This window comes from Haematobia irritans, chromosome 4 (genome assembly GCF_050003625.1).
Source record: "Haematobia irritans isolate KBUSLIRL chromosome 4, ASM5000362v1, whole genome shotgun sequence".
Taxonomy (NCBI): Eukaryota; Metazoa; Arthropoda; class Insecta; order Diptera; family Muscidae; genus Haematobia; species Haematobia irritans.
Window position 1 is genome coordinate 108,207,264 of NC_134400.1, and position 22,335 is coordinate 108,229,598.

At 35.4% G+C, this 22,335-nt stretch overlaps 2 protein-coding genes across 2 annotated transcripts; both read right to left on the reverse strand.

The window, feature by feature from the left end:
• Positions 1–6,255: 6,255 nt before the first annotated feature.
• Positions 6,256–6,807, reverse strand: LOC142235685 (cuticle protein 76-like). The gene has a single exon (XM_075306944.1). It carries the CDS (start codon positions 6,776–6,778, stop codon positions 6,266–6,268), a length of 513 nt encoding a protein of 170 aa, XP_075163059.1. The 5' UTR covers positions 6,779–6,807; the 3' UTR covers positions 6,256–6,265.
• Positions 6,808–20,898: 14,091 nt separating this feature from the next.
• On the reverse strand, positions 20,899–21,982 carry LOC142235110 (uncharacterized). Its single transcript, XM_075306346.1, has one exon. The coding sequence runs from the start codon at positions 21,598–21,600 to the stop codon at positions 20,899–20,901; it is 702 nt and encodes a 233-aa protein (XP_075162461.1). The 5' UTR covers positions 21,601–21,982.
• Between the last annotated feature and the right edge of the window lie 353 nt (positions 21,983–22,335).

Consider the following 22,335-nt stretch of genomic DNA (forward strand, 5'->3'; position numbering starts at 1 on the left):
TAATCCGATCCGACTGAAATTTGGTACATGGTGTTGGTATATTGTCTCTAACAACCATGCCAAAATTGCTCCACATCGGTCCGTAATTATATATAGCCCCCTTATAAACCGATGCCCACATTTGGCTTGCGGAGTCTCAAAGAGAAGCAAATTTCATCCGATCCGGCTGAAATTGAAATTTGGAACATGTCTCTAACAATATATGGTCTCTAACAACCGTGCGAGAATTGGTCCATATCAGGCCATAACAATATATATATGCCCTATATAAACCGTTCTCCAGATTTGAACTCCGGAGCATCTTGGAGGAGCAAAATTCATTCGATCCGGTTCAAATGTGGAACGTGGTGTTAGTATATGGTCTCTAACATCCATGCAAAAATAGGACTATATCGGTTTATAGTTATATAGTCGATCCCCAATCACACAAAAATGGGTCCATATCGGTTTATAATCATGGTTGCCACTCGAGCCAAAAATAATCTAAAAAATTTTATTTTTATACAAAATTTTGTCAAAACTTTATTTCTATAGAAAATTTTCTCAAACTGAATTATATACGTATTTAATCGGTTTTTCTTAATTTCAAATATACCACGTATGAACTTACTTACAATTTAGAAGACGGTGTTAGGAGGTTTTAAGATACCTTGCCATCGGCAAGCGTTACCGCAACTCAAGTAATTCGATTGTGGATGGCAGTGTTTAGAAGAAGTTTCTACGCAATCCATTGTGGAGGGTACATAAGCTTCAGCCTGGCCGAACTTACGTCCGTATATACTTGTTTGTTCTGCATTTTGATATATGGTATAATTATTTTTATTTGCAGTTACATGACGTCTTATTGTGATTACTTATTGTTCAAATTGAACCAAAAAGAGTGTGTAAAAATATCTGATGTTTGCTTGCACGACATTATAAATACAAATAAACAATGAATTAGTTTATAAATAAATAAAAACAAATAAATAAAGTTAATTTTGTGTTTTCTTTTCTCAAGTGGCGTCCTTTTTTCGACGACGAAAAAATTTTTTTCATAAAGATCAAAATATTTTAGGTTGTGACCATGGTCTTCTAACTGGAAGAAAAACATCTTTGACGAATACCATAACATGTTAGATCGTGACCATTGCCTTTTAATAGAAACAAAATTCTTTTTATCAATATAATAACATTTTAGATGAGGACAATTTTATTTTTCTTAGAACCATGTTCACTGAGCCAACATGGTTGCTGGTGATAATGTTACATGGTCGCTGCAAAAATAGGTCCTATCATATTATTTTGCTCTTCGAATATGATTGTGACAATCATGTTTCTTCTCTGTAGAACTTTTGAGAAAATTTTCTATGGAAATAATATTTTGAAAAAAAAAAATTCTATAAAAATACAATTTTCACAAAATTTTCTATAGATATAAAATTTTGACAAAATTTTCTACAGGAATAAAATTTTGACAAAAATTTCTATAGAAATATTTGTTTGGTAGATTTGTGGTAAGATGTTCTTCAAATTGTGTTAGATTGTTTTTTTTTTTTGCTCGAGTGGTAACTATTGTTACCACACATTGTTAAAGATCAAGCCTTGCCGGCTTTTAATTTCCTCCTCTAGAGCCACCAAAATGTAAGAATTATTACAAATTGTGTTGAGTGAAAATTTCCCTACATTGTGGCCCTACGTCCCTACACGACGCTAAATATTAGAAAAAAACTTACATATAGGGAATTTCCCCTATTTCTAACAACACTGGCTGTAGTTGATATTGCACCTACGGGGTTAGTATGCCACTAATATTGAGCCTATTATCATACCCTAAATCACCCCTACTGAATTAGTAAATATTGATTGTGGGGTATGAGTGTTATAGGATTGTGAGATAACCCGCATTTCCATATGTAAGAACAGTAAGGGGTACATAGTTATGGGAGTTTTATCACAATCTGAACAGAAATGTCTAATATTAGGAGCTATAACATAGTTGATTCTGAACGTACACCGAAAAAAATGAACTGTTTTATAGGAAGAATGAACTACCACGAACGAAAATTAAACTAAATTTTACTCCACATTTCAGATTTCCACAAAGTGTTGTTAAAACCAGGAAATTTTAATGCCCTGTTGTACTTTTTAACTGCAGTTCACGAAATTACATCATCTCATAGAAGAAAAAATTAACTAAAAGTAAAGAAGAAAATCATTGGCGCCAAATCATTACCATTTTAATCATTCTTACTATTTTTGGGAATCGTACGAAAATTTTCATTTGTTTTAGTTCATATTGAACTTATGTGTACGGTCATTGAACTTTATACTCACGTTTAGTTCATAAAATTTTTGAGACATACTTAAAAAAAGTAAGATTTCATTAAGCTGTGGAAAATTTCGATAAAAAAAATAATAGAATTTAACTACAACCAAATAATTATTTTTCTACGGAAATTTTTTTCTGTGTACAGAGTTTGTATGCCAATAATACTGCTTCCATTATTAAAACAAGAGGAAAAAGCTCAATTAGTTTGGGTAATAAATCCAAATTTGTGCAAATCGGCCAATATATTTATGCACAAGCTACATGTTTGGCTAAATAGATCGTCTTATACAAAACAAGTATATACGGCCGTAAGTTCGGCCAGGCCGAAGCTTATGTACCCTCCATCATGGATTGCGTAGGAACATCATCTAAACACTGCCATCCACAATCGAATTACTTAAGTTGCGGTAACGCTTGCCGATGGCAAGGTATCTTAAAACCTCCTAACACCATCTTCTAAATTGTATGTAAGTCCATACGTGGTATATATTAAATCAAAAAAGATCGATCCAATACGTATATAATTCAGTTTGACAAAGTAGACATAAAATTTTGACAAAATGTTCTACAGAAATAAAATTTTAACAAAATTTTCTATAGAAATAAAAATGTTGACAAAATTTTCTATAGAAAGAAAATTTTGACAAAAATTGCTACAGAAATAAAATTTTAACAAAATATTCTATAGAAATAAACTTTTGACAAAATTTTCTATAGAAATAAAATCTTGGTAGATTACTTTTGGCTCGAGTGACAACCATGATTATGAACCGAATAAAATTTGAACAAAATTTTCTATAGAATCAAAATTTTGACAAAATTTTCTATAGAAATAAAATTTTGACAATGATGAAAATTTTATTATGAACCGAATAAAATTTTAACAAAATTTTCTCTAGAAATAAAATTTTGACAAAATTTTCTATAGAAATAAAATTTTGACAAAATTTTCTATAGAAATAAAAGTTTGGTAGATTATTTTTGGCTCTGGTGGCAACCATGATTATGAACCGATATGGACCAATTTTTGTGTGATTGGACCAATTTTGGTATGGTTGTTAGCGACCATGCCTAATTTGAACCGGATCGGATGAATTTTGCTCCTCCAAGAGGCTCCGGAGGTCAAATCTGGAGAATGTTTAATATGGGGGCTATATATAATTATGGACCGATATGAACCAATTCTCGCACGGTTGTTAAAGATCATATACTAACACCATGTTCTAAATTACAACCGGATTGGATGAAATTTACTTCTCTTGGAGACTTCGCAAGCCAAATCTGGGGACCGGTTTATATGGGGGCTATATATAATTATGAACCGATGTGGACCAATTTTTGCATGGTTGTTAGAGACCATATACCAATACCATGTACCAAATTTCAGGCGGACCGGATGAAATTTGCTTCTCTTTGAGGCTCGGCAACCCAAATCTGGGGATCGGTTTATATGGGCGCCATATATAATTATGGACCGATGTGGACCAATTTTTGCACGGTTGTTAGAGACCATATACCAACATCATGTACCAAATTTCAGCCGGATCGGATGAAATTTTCTTCTCTTTGAGGCTCCGCAAGCCAAATCTGGGGATCGGTTTATATGGGGGCTATATATTATTATGGACCGATGTGAACCAATTTTTGCATGGTTGTTAGGGACCATATACCAACACCATGTACCAAATTTCAGCCGGATCGGATGAAATTTGCTTCTCTTTTAGGCTCCGCAAGCCAAATCTGGGGATCGGTTTATATGGGGGCTATATATAATTATGAACCGATGTGAACCAATTTTTGCATGGTTGTTAGATACCATATACCAACACTATATACCAAATTTCAGCCGGATCGGATGAAATATGCTTCTGTTAGAGGCTCCACAAGCCAAATCTGAGGGTCCCTTTATATGGGGGCTATACGTAAAAGTGGACCGATATGGCCCATTTTCAATACCATCCGACCTACATCGATAACAACTACTTGTGCCAAGTTTCAAGTCGATAGCTTGTTTCGTTCGGAAGTTAGCGTGATTTCAACAGACGGACGGACATGCTTAGATCGACTCAGAATTTCACCACGACCCAGAATATATATACTTTATGGGGTCTTAGAGCAATATTTCGATGTGTTACAAACGGAATGACAAAGTTAATATACCCCCATCCTATGATGGAGGGTATAAAAATTTTAAATTTAAGTAAAGTAAATAAGACTATTATGACAATCTTTGGGAAAATCGAGCGATGCATATATATGGGAGCTATATCTAAATCTGAACCAATTTGCATAATATTTGGCAAGCTTGATTGATACCACAGAAGGTTACCTTGTGCTAAATTTGAGTAAAATCTGATAATAAATGAGGCCTCTATGGTCAAAAGTATGGTTATTAGGGGCAAATTTTTCAAAATCATGTAATACATCTACACAGTCTCACACAAGTTTACATACGATTAAAGAATTTGTATTTTCTTTTAATAATAAAATATAATAAACTATACATACATATGCGTATATTTTAGTAAAATAATATGAAAAACAAAGTATTTGTTAATTTTTAAGAATTTTTTTGTGTGGTTTATAAACAATAACAAGAAACATGTTTTGGTAGAAGGTAAAAAAATCAGAGGTATGTCAACTTGTGTAAGACTGTGCATGTGCGAGCTATATCTAAATCTGAACCGATTTTTATAATATTTGGCAGGTTTGATTGGTGCAATAGAAGGTTATCTTGTGGTATTTTGGTTAAAAAAACGGTTATTAGGAAAAATTTTTGAAAATCGGGCCATACATATATATGGGAGCTATATCTAAATCTGAAATCTGAACCGATGATATTTGGCAGGTTTGGTTGATACTACGGAAGGTTACCTTTTGCTAAATTTGAGAAAGATCGGGTAATAAATAATGGGTTTATCCCCAGATTTGTGAAAATCGGGCGATACATATATGGGAGCTATATCTAAATCTGAACCGATTTCAAAGAAATTTTGCACACTTGAAGGGTGATGAAATAAATTACCTTGTGCCAAATTTGACGATAATCGGTTAGTAAAAAAGCGTAACGTTACCCCATTTGTCGAAATCGGGCGATACATATATATGGGAGCTATATCTAAATTTGATCCTATTTCTTCCGAATTCAATAGCGTTCGTCCTTGTACACAAAAAACACTCTGTACCAAATTTCATCAAAATCGGTTAATAATTGCGACCGGAATCCTGCGAACAACAAATACATGGACAGACGGACGGCCGGACACCAAGCGCTAGATCGACTCAGGGGGTGATTCGGTATATATTTTATGGGATCTAAAATCAATATTTCTGGTAGGCACATTTTTTTGCCGATCAAAGTTATTATACCATGACCACTATGTGGTTTAAGGTATAAAAAGTCGGGCAAAGTGGAGGTCCCCCATCTCCGCCCGAATATCGGAAAATAAACAAGTATATACAGCCATAAGTTCAGCCAGGCCGAATCTTATGTACCCTCTACCATGGATTGCGTAGAAACTTCTAATAAAGACTGTCATCAACAATCGAATTACTTGTGGTAATTCTTGCTGGTGTATTAAGTCCATACGTGCTATATAATTATAATCCCCCCATCCTATGGTGGAGGGTATAAAAAGAATTCGTCTCCATAGTCAAACCAGCAGACATTTTTAGCTCATATTGGAATAGGAGTAGTATCCAACAGAATAGGAGTATTATCCAGATATTTCCAAAGTGCTCCAAAACAAAAGTTTGACACTCATTTTGAGACAAGTGCCTTAACAAAAATAAGGGTATGGTAACCCTTATTTTTATTAAGGCACCCATCACCCATGCGATGGTGGTGTCGACTATGGGTTTTAAAGCAAAAACATAAAATAATTACAAGGATCAACAAAATATTTATTAATTATTAACAAATTGAATGATTGCCATATCGTAGTGATCGGTTATCTAATAACCCCAGTGGGCACCAAAACCTTCGAAGGTAGCGTGAGCAACTGCGGCAGCTGGAGAGTAAGTAATGGCTTGCTTAACAACGGGAGCAGCATAAGTTTGAACAGCTGGGGCAGCCGCATAGGTGTGAACAGCAGGAGCAGCCGAGTAGGTGTGAACAGCTGGAGCAGCATAGGAGACAGTCTTAGCAACGGTAGGAGCAGCATACACAGCAGGAGCGGCATAAGACACAGTCTTGGCAACAGCTGGAGTATAGACATTGTTGTTGATGCGGGTGTCTACCTTGTGAACGCTAGAGTATGGAGTTTGCACAGACTTGGAATAATGAGAGACGGTACCACCGAAAGAGCGAACCACATTATGTTGGGTGGAAGCGACGGCATCAACAGCAGGGTTAACCACCTTGGTGATCACAGGAGAAGCAGCATAGGTGGTCACAGGGGCAACATATCCAGCATTGGCCACAGCCAAAAGAGCAGCGCACACGGTAAGAACAAACTTGAAAGCCATTTTTGTTTTTTGTTTTTTTGATTTCTTGGTTGTTGGATGTAATGAAGTTAACAGACAACTGATAATGGTCACTTCCATAGGGGTGATTTATATATGATTCTTTGACCATATTGAGGTCTGGCAAAAATAAATTAATTCCAAATTGTAAAAGCATTGCAAAAAACAACAAAATGTTTGCAAATTAAACTTCAATTCAGGGTCATCTGCGATAGGTATATTATGGTGTAAATAATTTCGAACTATTTACACAGGCATATCGCTTAATTATGATAACATGTCAATGTGACACTGCCAAAGTTTCTTTAAGCTCTTTAAATTTTGTCAACAGGTTTTGGGCCGGTTTTTGTTTCTTTTCTACTTTACCCAAATCAGGCCACAATATTTACTGATTGAAATGCCTTTGGCAGTTTGCCAAAACTCCAGGCACCCACCCCCTCCACACGTTGCCATACTTGTTGTCATCGGAACTTTTTGTCTCACGGGGTGGAAAAAAAAACAAATAAAATACATTTTGCTCTAGATGGTTTTTAATGGAACTCATGAGTGAAATTAATATCAATTTGCAGAAAGAAAAAAAAATGATGAACAAAAACCACCAACACCCAGTCTTGACATTGTTAGCGAAATGAAATTTCATAGCAATTGTTTGCAACAAATCTCAGTACTTGAGTATACCTGCCCTGCTACTATTTTTCCTCTTCATTTACTTTCATTTTGACAGAGGTTTCCTGATAAAAAAAATACACCACCAAAACTTTGGAAAACTTCTGTATTCTAATAAATATTCATCATCATCATCCATGAAGAACAATAAGACTAAGGAGTCAAACTGAAGAACAAATATTCGCCTAAAACCGCAGACATTCAATGGAATTCATAGCGAAGTGGCATTAAATGTGAATGCTGAAATACCAAGAATTTTCAAATAAAAAAAAAAAAAAACTGCAGAGTAGCCAGATAATATTTTTTTTTTCTTAATCATTTCGCTGACAAAAATATTTACGTGGTATTAAAGATTACACAATCTATATTTTAGGGCAAGCACTTTACACAATATTGAATGCAAATCCTTACAATAATGAAATTTTAATTAAAAGAAATTTTATAATCTTTCCTTCAAATTTTCTTTCATTATGTTTACGACACAAATTTTGGAAATTACTTATAACTAAGGCATAATTTCCTTAAAGCAACGAAAACATTTTTGATTTAAAGAAATCGTTATTAAAATAAATGAAATATTGACTCTTTAGATTTAAGATGAAAACGCTTGAAATATAGGCAAAGACTAATCGAGGGATTTTAAATCTTTGGTTTAAAGTTTTTTTTATACCCTCCACCATAGGATGGGGGTATATTAACATTGTCATTCCGTTTGTAACACATCGAAATATTGCTCTAAGACCCCATAAAGTATATATATTCTGGGTCGTGGTGAAATTCTGAGTCGATCTAAGCATGTCCGTCCGTCTGTTGAAATCACGCTAACTTCCTAACGAAACAAGCTATCGACTTGAAACTTGGCACAAGTAGTTGTTATTGATGTAGGTAGGATGGTATTGCAAACGGGCCATATCGGTCCACTTTTACGTATAGCTCCCATATAAACCGACCCTCAGGTTTGGCTTGCGGAGCCTCAAAGAGAAGCAAATTTAATCCGATCCGGCTGAAATTTGTTAAAATTGGTCCACATCGGTCCATAATTATATATAGCCCCCATATAAACCCATCTCCAGATTTGGCTTGCGGAGCCTCAAAGAGAAGCAAATTTAATCCGATCCGGCTGAAATTTGGAACATGGTGTTGGTATATGGTCTCTAACAATCGTGCCAGAATTGGTCCATATCGGTTCATAATTGTATATAGCCTCCATATAAACCGTTCTCCAGATTTAATCTCCGGAGCCTCTTGGAGGAGCAAAATTCATCCGATCTGGTTCAAATGTGGAACGTGGTGTTAGTATATGGTCTCTAACATCCATGCAAAAATTGGTCCACATAGGTTCATAATTATATATAGCCCCCATATAAACTGATCCCCAGATTTGGCTTGCGGCGCCTCTAAGAGAAGCAAATTTCATCCGATCCGGTTGAAATTTGGAACAGATTTGGCTTGCGGAGCCTCTAAGAGAAGCAAATTTCATCCGACCCGGTTGAAATTTGGAACATGGTGTCTCTAACATCCATGCAAAAATTGGACTATATCGGTTTATAGTTATATAGTCGATCCCCAATCACACAAAAATTGGTCCATATCGGTTTATAATCATGGTTGCCACTCGAGACAAAAATAATCTAACAAAATTTTATTTCTATAGAAAATTTTGTTAAAATTTTATTTCTATAGAAAATTTTATTAAAATTTCCTTTCTATAGAAAATTTTGTCAAAACTTTATTTCTATAGAAATAAAGTTTTGACTTTATTAATTAAAGGGTGATACGGTCAAAATTTGGTCAAGGGAAAGCGCGTGTAAATCGGTGAAATCGTTTATTTAAAAAATCAAATTAAATTTCTTTTTCAAGTTCATTTAGTATAAAATTCAGGAAAAATATTCAGTTAGGTCCAAATCCGATTTGCCGGGCCTCACGCTTGACACCTGCCATCAGATTTTGTACAGCCACCGTGTCCACCTTCTTAGCCGCAGAAAGCCAGTTTGCCTTGAACTGCTGCTCGTCCTTAGCAGTTTTTTTGGTCTTCTTTAGGTTCCGCTTGACAATAGCGCCGTATTTCTCAATAGGGCGGAGCTCTGGCGTGTTGGGAGGGTTCTTGTCCTTGGGAACGTTGTTGGAGGCGTACCACTCCATGGCCTTTTTACCGTAATGGCAAGATGCCAAATCCGGCCAAAACAGTACGGAACAACCGTGTTTCTTCAGGAAAGCCAGCAGACGTTTATTCAAACACTCTTTCACGTAAATTTCTTGGTTGACAGTCCCGGAAGCTATGAAAATGCTGCTTTTCAAGCCACAGGTACAGATAGCTTGCCAAACCAGATATTTGTTTGCGAACTTTGACAGTTTTATGTGCTGCTTGTAGTCGGCTTTGACGTAGGTTTCGTCGTCCATTACCACGCAGTCAAACTTCGTCAGCATCGTCGTGTACAGCCTCCGGGATCGCTCTTTGGCCGTCGTATTTTTATTATCATCGCGATTTGAGTCACTACCTTCTTGTAAGTCGATAGTCCGGCTCGTTTGCACGGTTGTAGACGACCCAGCTTATTTGCGGCATCTCGGAGAGAGAGAGGTTAGGGTTTCGCTTGAAACTACCGGCAACTCTCTTTGTCGTCTCAGCGGCTTCCGGTTTTCGATTTCCCCCCGATCCAGACTTCCTGGCTGTCGACAAACGTTCCCCAAACACTTTAATTACATTTGTAACGGTTGATTTGGAAACTTTTAGCGATTTTGCCAGCTTTGCGTGCGAGTAGCTCGGATTTTCGCGATGCGCGAGCAAAATTTTGATACGCTGCTCTTCTTGCTTGGACGGCATTTTGACAACTGAAGAGTGAATTCCAAAATCAAAATAGGAGCAACATTCTACACACACACCTTCAAAATGAGGGATGTTCAGGTTTTTTAAATGCAAAATTGAAAGAAATACGTCAATTTTATATTGACCAAATTTTGACCGTATTACCCTTTATATACGTATTTAATCGGTTCTTCTTAATTTAATGTATACCACGTATGGACTTACTTACAAGTTAGAAGACGGTGTTAGGAGGTTTTAAGATACCTTGCCATCGGCAAGCGTTACCGCAACTCAAGTAATTCGATTGTGGATGGCAGTGTTTAGAAGAAGTTTCAGCCTGGCCGAACTTACGGCCGTATATACTTGTTTTCAATTAAGAAAACATTTTAATATAGCAAAAAGGGAATGAAAATTCGATAAAGATGGTCTGTATGCCAATTTTAATTTTACTGATCAAAGACTCAATCCTTAAGGGAAGGTCAAATGCTTGGATCCATGTAAACTTTACCCTTAAATTTGAAATTTGAGTATTATTGGTATATAAATAAGAATATTATGGCCAAATTTTCGAAAATCAGGCGATACATATATATGGGTGATATATATAAATCTGATTTCTATGCTTTTTAGCAGGCTTAGTTTATCTATAAAGATTAAAATTAGGGGTTTCTTTTTCCCTGACTTTTTCCATTCCCGGGAAAGTGAGATTTTCTTTGAATTTCACGGGATCCCGGTCAAAAGGAAACATGCTTTGATGTGTCATACATTTAGACATTTGAATAAATTAGAAATCGCCTAATGCTACAATTATAAGGCGCTGACTGGACAACTAACAATGTATTTTATATTATTCTCTAACATTAGCCATAAATAATACTAAAATACGAAATATTTTGTAATACAAAAAAAAAACTTTTACAATGGTTAAGACAGTCTCTTCCGGTATAGTTTTCGGAAGAACACTATTTATATACTGTATAATATACGAATACCTCATTCGCATTACACTTCCAAAATCCACTTTAGCTAGGTAGATTTTAATTGTCATTTGCCTTATAAATAAGGGATTTCAAATCCACATTGAAATCTGCACTGAAAAAACATTGAACCCACCAGGAAGAAAACTTTCGGTTAATTTTAGAAAATTTTGAATAGTTGTAGAAAATTTTAACTAAACAGTATTACAAACGTTTGCTCTTTCAAGGGCATGTTTGTTAAAGATCATATGCTGACATCATGTACCAAATTTGAGCCGGATCGGATGAAATTTGCTTCTCTTAGAGGCTCGGCAAGCCAAATCGGGGGATCGGTTTATATGGGGGCTATATATAATTATGGACCGATGTGGACCAATTTTTGCATAGTTGTTAGAGACCATATACTAACACCATGTACAAAATTTCAGCCGGATCGGATGAAATTCGCTCTTCCACGAGGCTCCGCAAGCCAAATCGGAGAATCGGTTTATATGGGGGCTATATATAATTATGAACCGATGTGGACCAATTTTTGCATGATTGTTAGAGACCATATACCAACACCATGTACCAAATTTGAGCCCGATCGGATGAAATTTGCTTCTCTTAGAGGCTCGGCAAGCCAAATCGGGGGATCGGTTTGTATGGGGGCTATATATAATTATGGACCGATGTGGACCAATTTTTGCATAGTTGTTAGAGACCATATACTAACACCACGTACAAAATTTCAGCCGGATCGGATGAAATTTGCTTCTCTTAGAGGATCGGCAAGCCAAATTTTGGGGTCCGTTTATATGGGGGCTATACGTAAAAGTGGGCCGATATGGCCCATTTTCAATACCATCTGACCTACATCAATAACAACTACTTGTTCCAAGATTCAAGTCGATAGCTTGTACCGTTCTGAATTTAGCATGATTTCAACAGACGGACGGACGGACGGACGGACATGCTCAGATCGACTCACAATTTCACCACGACCCAGTTTATATACTTTATGGGGTCTTAGAGCAATATTTCGATGTGTTACAAACGGAATGACAAAGTTAATATACCCCCATCCTATGGTGGAGGGTATAAAAAGGCCGATTAAATACGTATATAATCAAGTTTGACAAAATTTTCAATTGAAATAAAATTTTGATAAAAGTTTCTATAGAAATACAATTTTGATAAAATTTTCTATAGAAATAACATTTTGACAAAATTTTCTATAGAAATAAAATTTTGACAAAATTTTCAATAGAATTAAAATTTTGACAACATTTTTTATAGAAATAAAATTTTGCCAAAATTTTCTATAGAAATAAAATTTTGGTAGATTATTTTTGGCTCGAGTGGCAACCATGGTTATGAACCGATATGGACCAATTTTTGTGTGATTGGGGAGCGGCTATATATAACTATAGACCGATATGGACCAATTTTGGCATGGTTATTAGCGGCCATATAGTAACACCACGTTGCAAATTCCAACCGGATCGAATGAATTTTGCTTATCCAAGAGGCTCCGGAGATCAAATCTGGATATTGATTTATATGGGGGCTATATATAATTATGGACCGATATGGACCAATTTTTGCATGGTTGTTAGAGGCCATATATTAACACCACGTACCAAATTTCAACCGGATCGGATGAATTTTGCTCCTCTAAGAGGCTCCGGTGGTCAAATCTGGGGATCGGTTTATATGGGTGCTATATATAATCATGGACCGATATGGACCAATTTTTGCATTCTTGTTAAAGGCAATATACTGTATCAAATTTCAACCGGATCGGATGAAATATGCTACACTTATAGGCTCCGCAAGAAAATCTGGGGGTCCGTTTATATGGACCGATTTTCCAATTTGACTTCTAGGGCTTCTAGTAATCGCAACTTTTAACCGATTTACTTGATATTGAAACGTCAGATGAATTTTAGGCCCGCATAAGAGTGAAGTTCACCACTGTGGTATCGCAATGGACTGAATAGTCTAGGTGAGCCTGAAATATCGGGCTGCCACTATACCTAACCTAACCTAGGCCCAGAAACAGGTGTGCTGAATATAGCGTCTGTCGGTCCTTGTATTTGTATAGCACGCATATAGACCAATCTCCCGATTTGACCTCATGGGATTCGCAGTTTTTATCCAATGTTCTTCAAACTCAAAAACCCATATTTTATCATAGGTCCCATATAGACCGATCTTCTGATTTAACTTCTTGAGCTTCCAAATTTTATTAGAACTGTCGTACGCATTCGAGAAAAGCTGGTAAAAATCTACACCCAGAGAAGGAATTTGATCACCTCAACCATGTTTCAAGAGCAAAATGTTATTTTTTAATGGTGACCATGTAACATGTTTGTCGCAACCATGTTATTTTCTCGGAGATTATGTGTCTGATTTCGGCAAGCATATTATTTTTGGCGAGAAAATAACATTTTTGCCATAAACATGTTACATGGTCACCATCCAAAAATAACATTTTGCTCTTGAAATATGGTTGAGGTGATCATATTCCTTCTCTGCGTGTACAGAATTTAGATTTAAAATTTTATAAATTGCGCTGTTTCATCGGATTTTCTTTTACGTTTACTTTTATCGATTTTTGGTGATACAAAAAGTGTAAAAGTGACTTTATCCGTCTTATTTTATCATGATATGGAGTATCCGTGGACGAACTCGAACATCCGGCAACATTGGTACCGACACAGCTTGGCTTTATTGCAAAGTTTTTGGCTCGAACTAATGTAAAGTATTTCATTGCGTTTCTTTTTTCAAATTGTCATCAGTATCCTTAAGAAGGGGAACATCATCCCCTTCAAAAACAAAAATCAATTTTGTCTTGTTTTCTTTTTCATGTTAATTTTTATTTATGAGAGGAGCCAAAAATAAAGTTGTAAAGAAAACGCACAAATCACAAATCATCATATTTTTCCACATCAATTGAAATAAATTTATTGGAAAAGAAGTTCGAAATACAGTTTTCTTTTTTACAGAGATTGCAACAACTAAATATGTCTTCAACATTTTAAGGAAATGGAGAAAAAATAAAACTAAAAAAAAAGAAATTAAATTTGAATTAATTAAAATTAAAATTACACGCAAAAAAATAATTCTTTCTTCCCAATCTTTGATTTTCGCTGTAAGGAAGTTTTTTTTTTGAAAGAAAAGTACATACCAGTACTTTGTGATATAAACGTTGATTTTTATAGTATGTAAAAACAATTTCAAAGACTAACAAAAAAAGAAATTAAATTTGAATTAATTAAAATTAAAATTACACGCAAAAAAATAATTCTTTCTTCCCAATCTTTGATTTTCGCTGTAAGGAAGTTTTTTTTGAAAGAAAAGTACATACCAGTACTTTGTGATATAAACGTTGATTTTTATAGTATGTAAAAACAATTTCAAAGACTAACTCAAATTTGTTTTAATTTTCTGGCTAATTGCATCTTCCCTCATATCTTTCTCACTTATTTAGTTCTTAGCAAAATAAGAAAATCAGAAAATCTCGCATTTTTTTATAAGCTTTTTTTCTCTTATAGACAATTATTGCATATAAGAAAAAAGTTTCTTATAAGCATACACATTTATGACATAAATTTCTTTCTTGTAGGAATATATTCCACAAAACTCTCTTTTAGAAAGAAGTAGACAAATTTCGTCTTATAATTTTACAATGTTTTTTAAAAAAACTGTTAAAATTGAACATTTAAAAACTCCAATCTGAACAATTAGAATAAAATAAACAAAATTAAAAAAAAAAATTAGTCAGTATGTACTTTTTAAAGGTGCTTAGTTTTAAAGTCTTTTGTAATACCACTAATTCGCTAATTGCTTAGGTATGATTTAAAATAATCTTAAAATAGAAAAGTAATAAAGGATATGAAATAACATCAATATACACAGAAAAAAAAGTAAACTACATTGTGGGAAAAATTAACTATCTCGTGCAAAAATTGAACAAAATTGTATTCCAAATTTTGAGATTCATTAATTGAAAGAAAATTTTTCGACTTTTTTTGATTTTTCATTTACGAAATGCATCTTTCTCGACAAGAAAAAATGAATTAAAAATATAGAACAATTCTTAAGCTCCATATCATTCCCAATTTAACCACGCTGTAGTTCATTCATGCTATTTTTGAGAAATGTACGAAAAACTTCCTCTGTTTTAGTTAGAATTGAACTAATTTGTATGTCCTTGAAATTTGACTGACATAAAATTTTTTAGACATACTTGGAATAAAGAAAAAATCGTTGGGCTGGGGAAAGCTTCTTACAAGATTTTAAAAATAAACTAAAACAAAATAAAATTTTTGCAATAAGTATTAGTTCATTTTAGTATCAGTTTTACAACCGACTTTTTTCTGTGTAATAAAATAAAAAAAAAAAAAAAAAAAAAAACAAGTATATATGGCCGTAAGTTCGGCCAGGCCGAATCTTATGTACCCTCCACCATGGATTGCGTAGGAACTTCTACTAAAGGCTGTCATCCACAATCGAATTACTTGGGTTGCGATAACACTTGCCGATGGCAAGTTATCGTAAAACTTTTTAACACTGTCTTCTAAATTGTAAGTTAGTCCATAAGGGGTATATATTAAACAAAAAAAGGCCGATTAAATACGTATATAATTCAGTTTGGCAAAATTTTCTATAGAAATAAAATTTTGACAAAATTTTCTATAGAAATAAAAACTTGACAAAATTTTCTATAGAAATAAAATGTTGACAAAATTTTCTATGGAAGTAAAATGTTGACAAAATTTTCTATAGCAATAAAATTTTGACAACATTTTCTATAGAAATAAAATGTTGACAAAATTTTCTATAGAAATAAAATGTTGACAAAATGTTCTACAGAAATAAAATGTTGACAAAATTGTCTATAGAAATAAAATGTTGACAAAATTTTCTACAGAAATAAATTTTTTACAAAATTTTCTATAGAAATAAAATTTTGACAAAATTTTCTATGGAAATAAAATGTTGACAAACATTGCTATAGAAATAAACTTTTTACAAAACTTTCTATAGTAATAAAATTTGACAATTTTTACATGGCTGTTAGAGGTCATATACTAACGAAATGTACCAAATTTCAACCGCATCGGATGACTTTTGCTCCTCCAAGAGGCTCCTGAGGTCAAATCTGGGGATCGATTTATATGGGAGCTATATATAATTATGGACCGATATGGACCAATTTTTGCATGGTTGTTAGAGACCATATACTAACACCGCGTACTAAATTTCAATTGGATCGGATGAATTTTGCTCATCCAAGAGGCTCCAGAGTTCAAATCTGGGGATCGGTTTATATGGGAGCTATATATAATTATGGACCGATATGGACCAATTTTTGCATGCTTGTTAGAGACCGTATACTAACATCAGGTACCCAATTTCAAACGGATCGGATGAATTTTGCCCCTCCAAGAGGCTCCGGAGGTCAAATCTGGGGATCGGTTTATATGGGAGCTATATATAATTATGGACCGATATGGACCAGTTTTTGCATGCTTGTTAAAGACCATATACTAACACCACGTACCAAATTTTAATCGGGTAGGATGAAGTTTGCTCCTCCAAGAGGCTCCGGAGGTCAAATCTGGGGATCGGTTTATATGGGAGCTATATATATTTATGGACCGATATGGACCAATTTTTGCATGGTTGGTAGAGACCGTATACTAACATCAGGTACCAAATTTCAACCGGATCGGATGAATTTTGCTGCTCCGGAAGGCTCCGCAAACCAAATTTGGGGATCGGTTTATATGGGGGCTATACGTAAACGTGGGCCGATATGGCCCATTTTCAATACCATCCGACCTACATCAACAACAACTACTTGTGCCAAGTTTCAAGTCGATAGCTAGTTTCGTTCGGAAGTTAGCGTGATTTCCACAGACGGACGGACAGCCGGACAGACGGACAGACGGACTGACGGACAGACGGACTGACGGACGGACATGCTTAGATCGACTCAGAATTTCACCACGACCCAGAATATATATACTTTATGGGGTCTTAGAGCAATATTTCGATGTGTTACAAATGGAATGACAAAGTTAATATACCCCCATCCTATGGTGGAGGGTATAACAAGTATATAAAGCAGTAAATTCGGCCGAGCCGAATTTTAAATACCCACCACCATGAATCAAATATGATAGTTTACTTTGAAAACTCTTCGTCGTAGAGGGTTAATTGATAATATATAGAATTGTAGGCGGTTTGATGACAAATCTTCTCCCAAGGCAGTCAGCTCCCGAAGACAAACTTTAAAGATTCTACCTATGAAGACTAGATAAGATTCTAGATTTATGAGAACCAATTTTGTTTGAGTTTTAGAGAAATTATAAACAAATCGTGCATATGATTAAATTACTCCTTGATTTGAAATTTTAAATCTGTAGATTTTTTCCGCCATTATTTAAATAAATACGACGAATAAAATCTGGAAATTTTACTTTCAGTTTGAAGCAATTGTCATGATCAGTGCGCCTGCTATTGTAGAGAATTTTAGAGTTGAATAAACGAAAATACTTATAAAGTATAAAGTAAAAGGAAATTTCGTTTGTCTAAAATTTCATTATAGATTACTACTTTCCAGCAAATCGGTTAAAAACTACGGATTCTAGAAGCCCAAGAAATAAAGCCGGGAGATCGGTGTATATAGGGGCTATACCAAAACATGGAGCGATAGGTACCATTTGCTACTCACATATTTGTGATCTTAAAATACCTTCAGAATTTCAAACAAATCGGCTAGAAAATATAGTCTCTAGACGCCCAAGAAGTAAAAATTGAGAGATCAGTCTATATGGGGGTTATACCAATAAATGGACCGATATACCTCAATTTCGGCACACTTATTTGTGGTCTAAAAATACCTTTAGATTTCGAATTTCAGGAAAATCGGGTAATAAATACAGTTTATAGAAGCTCAAGAATTTCAGGCAAAGCGGATGGTAAATATAGTTTCTAGAAGCCCAAGAAGCAAAATCGGGAGATCGTTCTATATGGGGGCTATACCAAAAAATGGACCTATGGGCACCATTTTCGGCACACCTTTTTATGGTCCCAAAAGAACTCTAGATTTTCAATTTCAGGAAAATCGGATAGAAAATATAGTTTCTAGAAGTCCAAGAAGCAAAATCGGGATATCGGTCTATATGGGGGCTATACCAAAACATGGACCGATGGGCACCATTTTCGGCACACCTCCTTACGGTCCTCAAATACCTCTATATTTCCAATTTCAGGCAAATTGGATAAAAACTACGGTTTTTATAGGCCCAAGTCTCCAAATCGAGAGGTTGGTTTATATGAAGGCTATATCAAAACATGGACCGATACGGACCCTTTTCGATTCACCTCTTTATGGTCCCAAAATACCTCTAGATTTTCAATTTCATACAAATCGGATAGAAAATACTGTTTCTAGACGCGCAAGAAGCAAAATCGGGAGATCGGTCTATATGGGGGCTATACCAAACCATGGACCGATACGGACCATTTTCGATACACCTCTTTATAGTCCCACAATACCTCTAGATTTCCAATTTCAGGCAAATCGGATGGTAAATATAGTTTCTAGACGCCCAAGAAGCAAAATCGAGAGATCGGTCTATATGGGGGCTATATCAAAACATGGACCGATACGGACCATTTTCGACACACCTTCTTATGGTCCTAAAATACCTCTAGATTTTCAATTTCAGACAAATCGGATAGAAAGTACTGTTTCTAGACGCCTAAGAAGCAAAATCGGGACATCGGTCTATATGGGGGCTATACCAAAACATGGACCGATACGGACCATTTTCGACACACCTCTTTATGGTCCCAAAATACCTCTGGATTTCCAATTTCAGGCAAATCTGATAAAAACTACGGTTTTTATAGGCCCAAGACCCCAAATCGGGAGGTCGGTTTATATGGGGACTATATAAAAACTTGGACCGATATAGCCCATCTTCGAACTTGACCTGCCTGCAAGCAAAAAACTAATCAGTGCCAAATTTGCGGACGATAGCGCCATTATTGATGGCTGTAGCGTGATTACAACAGACAGACGGACAGACGGACATGCTTATATCGTCTTAGAATTTCTCCCTGATTAAGAATATATACTTTATATAGTCGGAAATCGATATTTCGATACGTTACAAACGGAATGACAAACTTATTATACCCCCGTCACCATTTTATGGTGGTGGGTATAAAAAAAATAAAAAATTCTACACATAAAAGTCTCATAAAGGACTTTTTATAATGGGATTTTGGTTTTGTGAATTTGTTCTTTTATCACTTTTTTTCTTATACAAGTTTTTCTTATATGAAACATTTTTCGCACCAAAACACTGCAAAGAGACATGGCGTTTTTGTTACATTGTCTTATATGCGTTTTTTCTTATATGAGATGTGCCTATATCCGTAACCTACTGTAGCCATCAACGCACAAGCAACACATATTGTAAAGGGGTTATATTTATATAGCATAGTTTTGGGAGCCCACGAGCCAACGTAAAGAAACTCTATTTAACAGAAACATACCTCTTTCTTATATATAAATAATCTTTTGGAAAGGGTAGTAATGAATTTGTACATATATTCCAGAAATGTCCGCAAGATTTCGAAAAGATGTTCGGCATTACATACTACTATATTATGCAACTTCAAAATGTGACCTACTTAAAGTCGGAAAAGACCAGTGCTGGATATAAACAAAATGCTCTTTGAATTTGGACACTAATTTTTTTATTGCTAAAATAAACATTTTTCAGTATTTTTTTTATGATAAAAGTTTGGAATTTTTGAATAGATTCATAAAGAACAAAGTTTTCGATCCAAACGGTTTTTATATCCTCCTCCATAGAATGGGGGTCCATTAAGATTGTCATTTCGTTTGTAACACATCGAAATATTGGTCTAAGACCCCATAATATATATTCCAGGTCTTGGTGAAATTCTGAGTCGATCTAGCGATTTTCGTCCTCCCGTCCGTTGAAATCACGAACGAAACAAGCTATCGGCCTGAAACTTGGCACAAATAGTTGTTACTGATGTAGGCCGTATACCCCTTTTATACACCGACACCTAGATTTGGCTTTCGAAGGGTCTTGAAGGAGTAAATTTCATCAGATCTGGTTGAAATTTGGTACGTAGTATTATTATATGGTATCTAACAATCATGCAAAAGTAATTATATATAGCCCCCATATAATCCGATTCCCGATTTGACTTGAGGAACCTCTGGAAGGAGCAAACTTCATCCGATCTGGTTGAAATTTGCTACGTGCTAGTATATGGCCTCTAATAACCATGAAAAAAATTATCCTTATCGGCCCATAATTATACATAGCTCCCATATAAACCGATCCCCAGATTTGAATTCCCGACTTTCAAGCAGGTGCAAATTTCATTCGATGCGGTTGAAATTATGCCCCCTAGTAAGCGTGCAAAAATTGGTTCACAATTATTTATAGTCTCCTCTATAAGAACCGATCAAGAACTTAATTATTGTACGTAGGTAATTAATCCGAAAACCTGCTTTAAAAAAAAATGTAATTGAGTATATCAAAACATGTATATTTGTTATAATTGGATTATAAATATATTTTAAATATAATTAAACAACAACAACAGGATGAACATTTGGCATAAGTGATTTAAAATCCCCAGTGGGTTCCAAAACCATCAAAGCTCATGTGGGAGACCATTTCAGCAGGAGAGTAGTGGACAGTTTGGCTGGTACCATAACCGGTGACACCAGGAGCATTGTGAGAGTATGTGGTGGCCGAAGGACCATGGTTATAGGTGGTGGTGGCAGTGGGAGCAGCGTAGGTGACAGTCTTTGCTACAGCTGGGGCAGCATATACGGCTGGAGCGGCATGAGAGTATACAGCAGGAGCGGCATGAGAGTAAACGGCTGGACTTTCATGGGAGTATACAGTCTTGGCAACGGCTGGGGCTGCATAGACTGTAGGAGCAGCATGTGAGTATACAGTTGGAGCTTCATGGGAGTACACAGTTTTAGTAACAGCAGGTGCCGCATAGGTGAAAGTCTTAGCTACAGCTGGAGCAGCATAGGTAAAAGTTTTAGCCAATGCTGGAGTGTAAACATTGTTGTTAATACGGGTATCTACTTTGTGGACACTGGAATAGGGTGTCTCCACAGACTTGGAATAGTGAGAGACAGTGCCACCAAAAGAACGTACGACATTCTGTTGAGTGGAAGCAACAGCATCTACAGATGGGTTAACCACTTTGGTGACAACAGGTGCTGCAGCAGCATATGTGGTTACTGGAGCAACATATCCGGCATTGGCCATAGCAAAGAGAGCACACAAAGCAACGAATTTGAAAGCCATTTTTTTTTTGCTGAATAATCCACAAATATCGATAATGTTGATTGCTGAGTAATCGTTAGACGACTGTTATGCTTTTGTTACTGCTCCAGGGTCTTTATATACTTTAGTTTCTGTGAGTTTTTGCAAATATTCAATTGACATTGCTAGGCATTATTCGTAATGCGTTAACATAAAGTACCTTTTGTTATCTGTTTAACTAATCCTCTTTCTATTATTTCAATATCCCATAGGTTTCGGTCAGTTGATTGATATTGTTTTCAAAATATTGTTGTCTAGTAGAGTTTACGGAGAGAAATTTGAAGGGGGAATCTGATCGACACGAATAATGAACCCGTACTTTATCGTAGGAGAATGCAATAGCCAACTGGCAAGGTCATAGTCTGCCTTGAAAAACGAAAGACCACCTGCAACAAAATCACAGAAAACGAAAGTGTTGTTTCAAAGAAAGTTTTAATTAATTTAATATTAAGATTTGGCTTCAAATTGCTTCAGCATTTACTATAGTCCAGAAATTTGTCTCTGCGATTATTTTCTGTTCGAAAAAGTATGCTCGCTGTATCTTCTAGGATAGAGATGATCGCCGCAAATGAGGTGTCCTTACCCAAAATGGTTTTACTCAACAGCTGTCAAATTTATACATCCATCTTTGGAAAATTCCCTCCAAATCAAAATCAATTAGAACATTTCTATTTTTCCAATTAAAAAACAAGTATATACGGCTGTAAGTTCGGTCAG

Excerpts from the sequence above, each read along its gene's own strand:
- LOC142235685 (XM_075306944.1), bottom strand. The coding sequence starts at position 6,778 with ATGGCTTTCAAGTTTGTTCTTACCGTGTGCGCTGCTCTTTTGGCTGTG.
- LOC142235110 (XM_075306346.1), bottom strand. The coding sequence starts at position 21,600 with ATGGCTTTCAAATTCGTTGCTTTGTGTGCTCTCTTTGCTATGGCCAAT.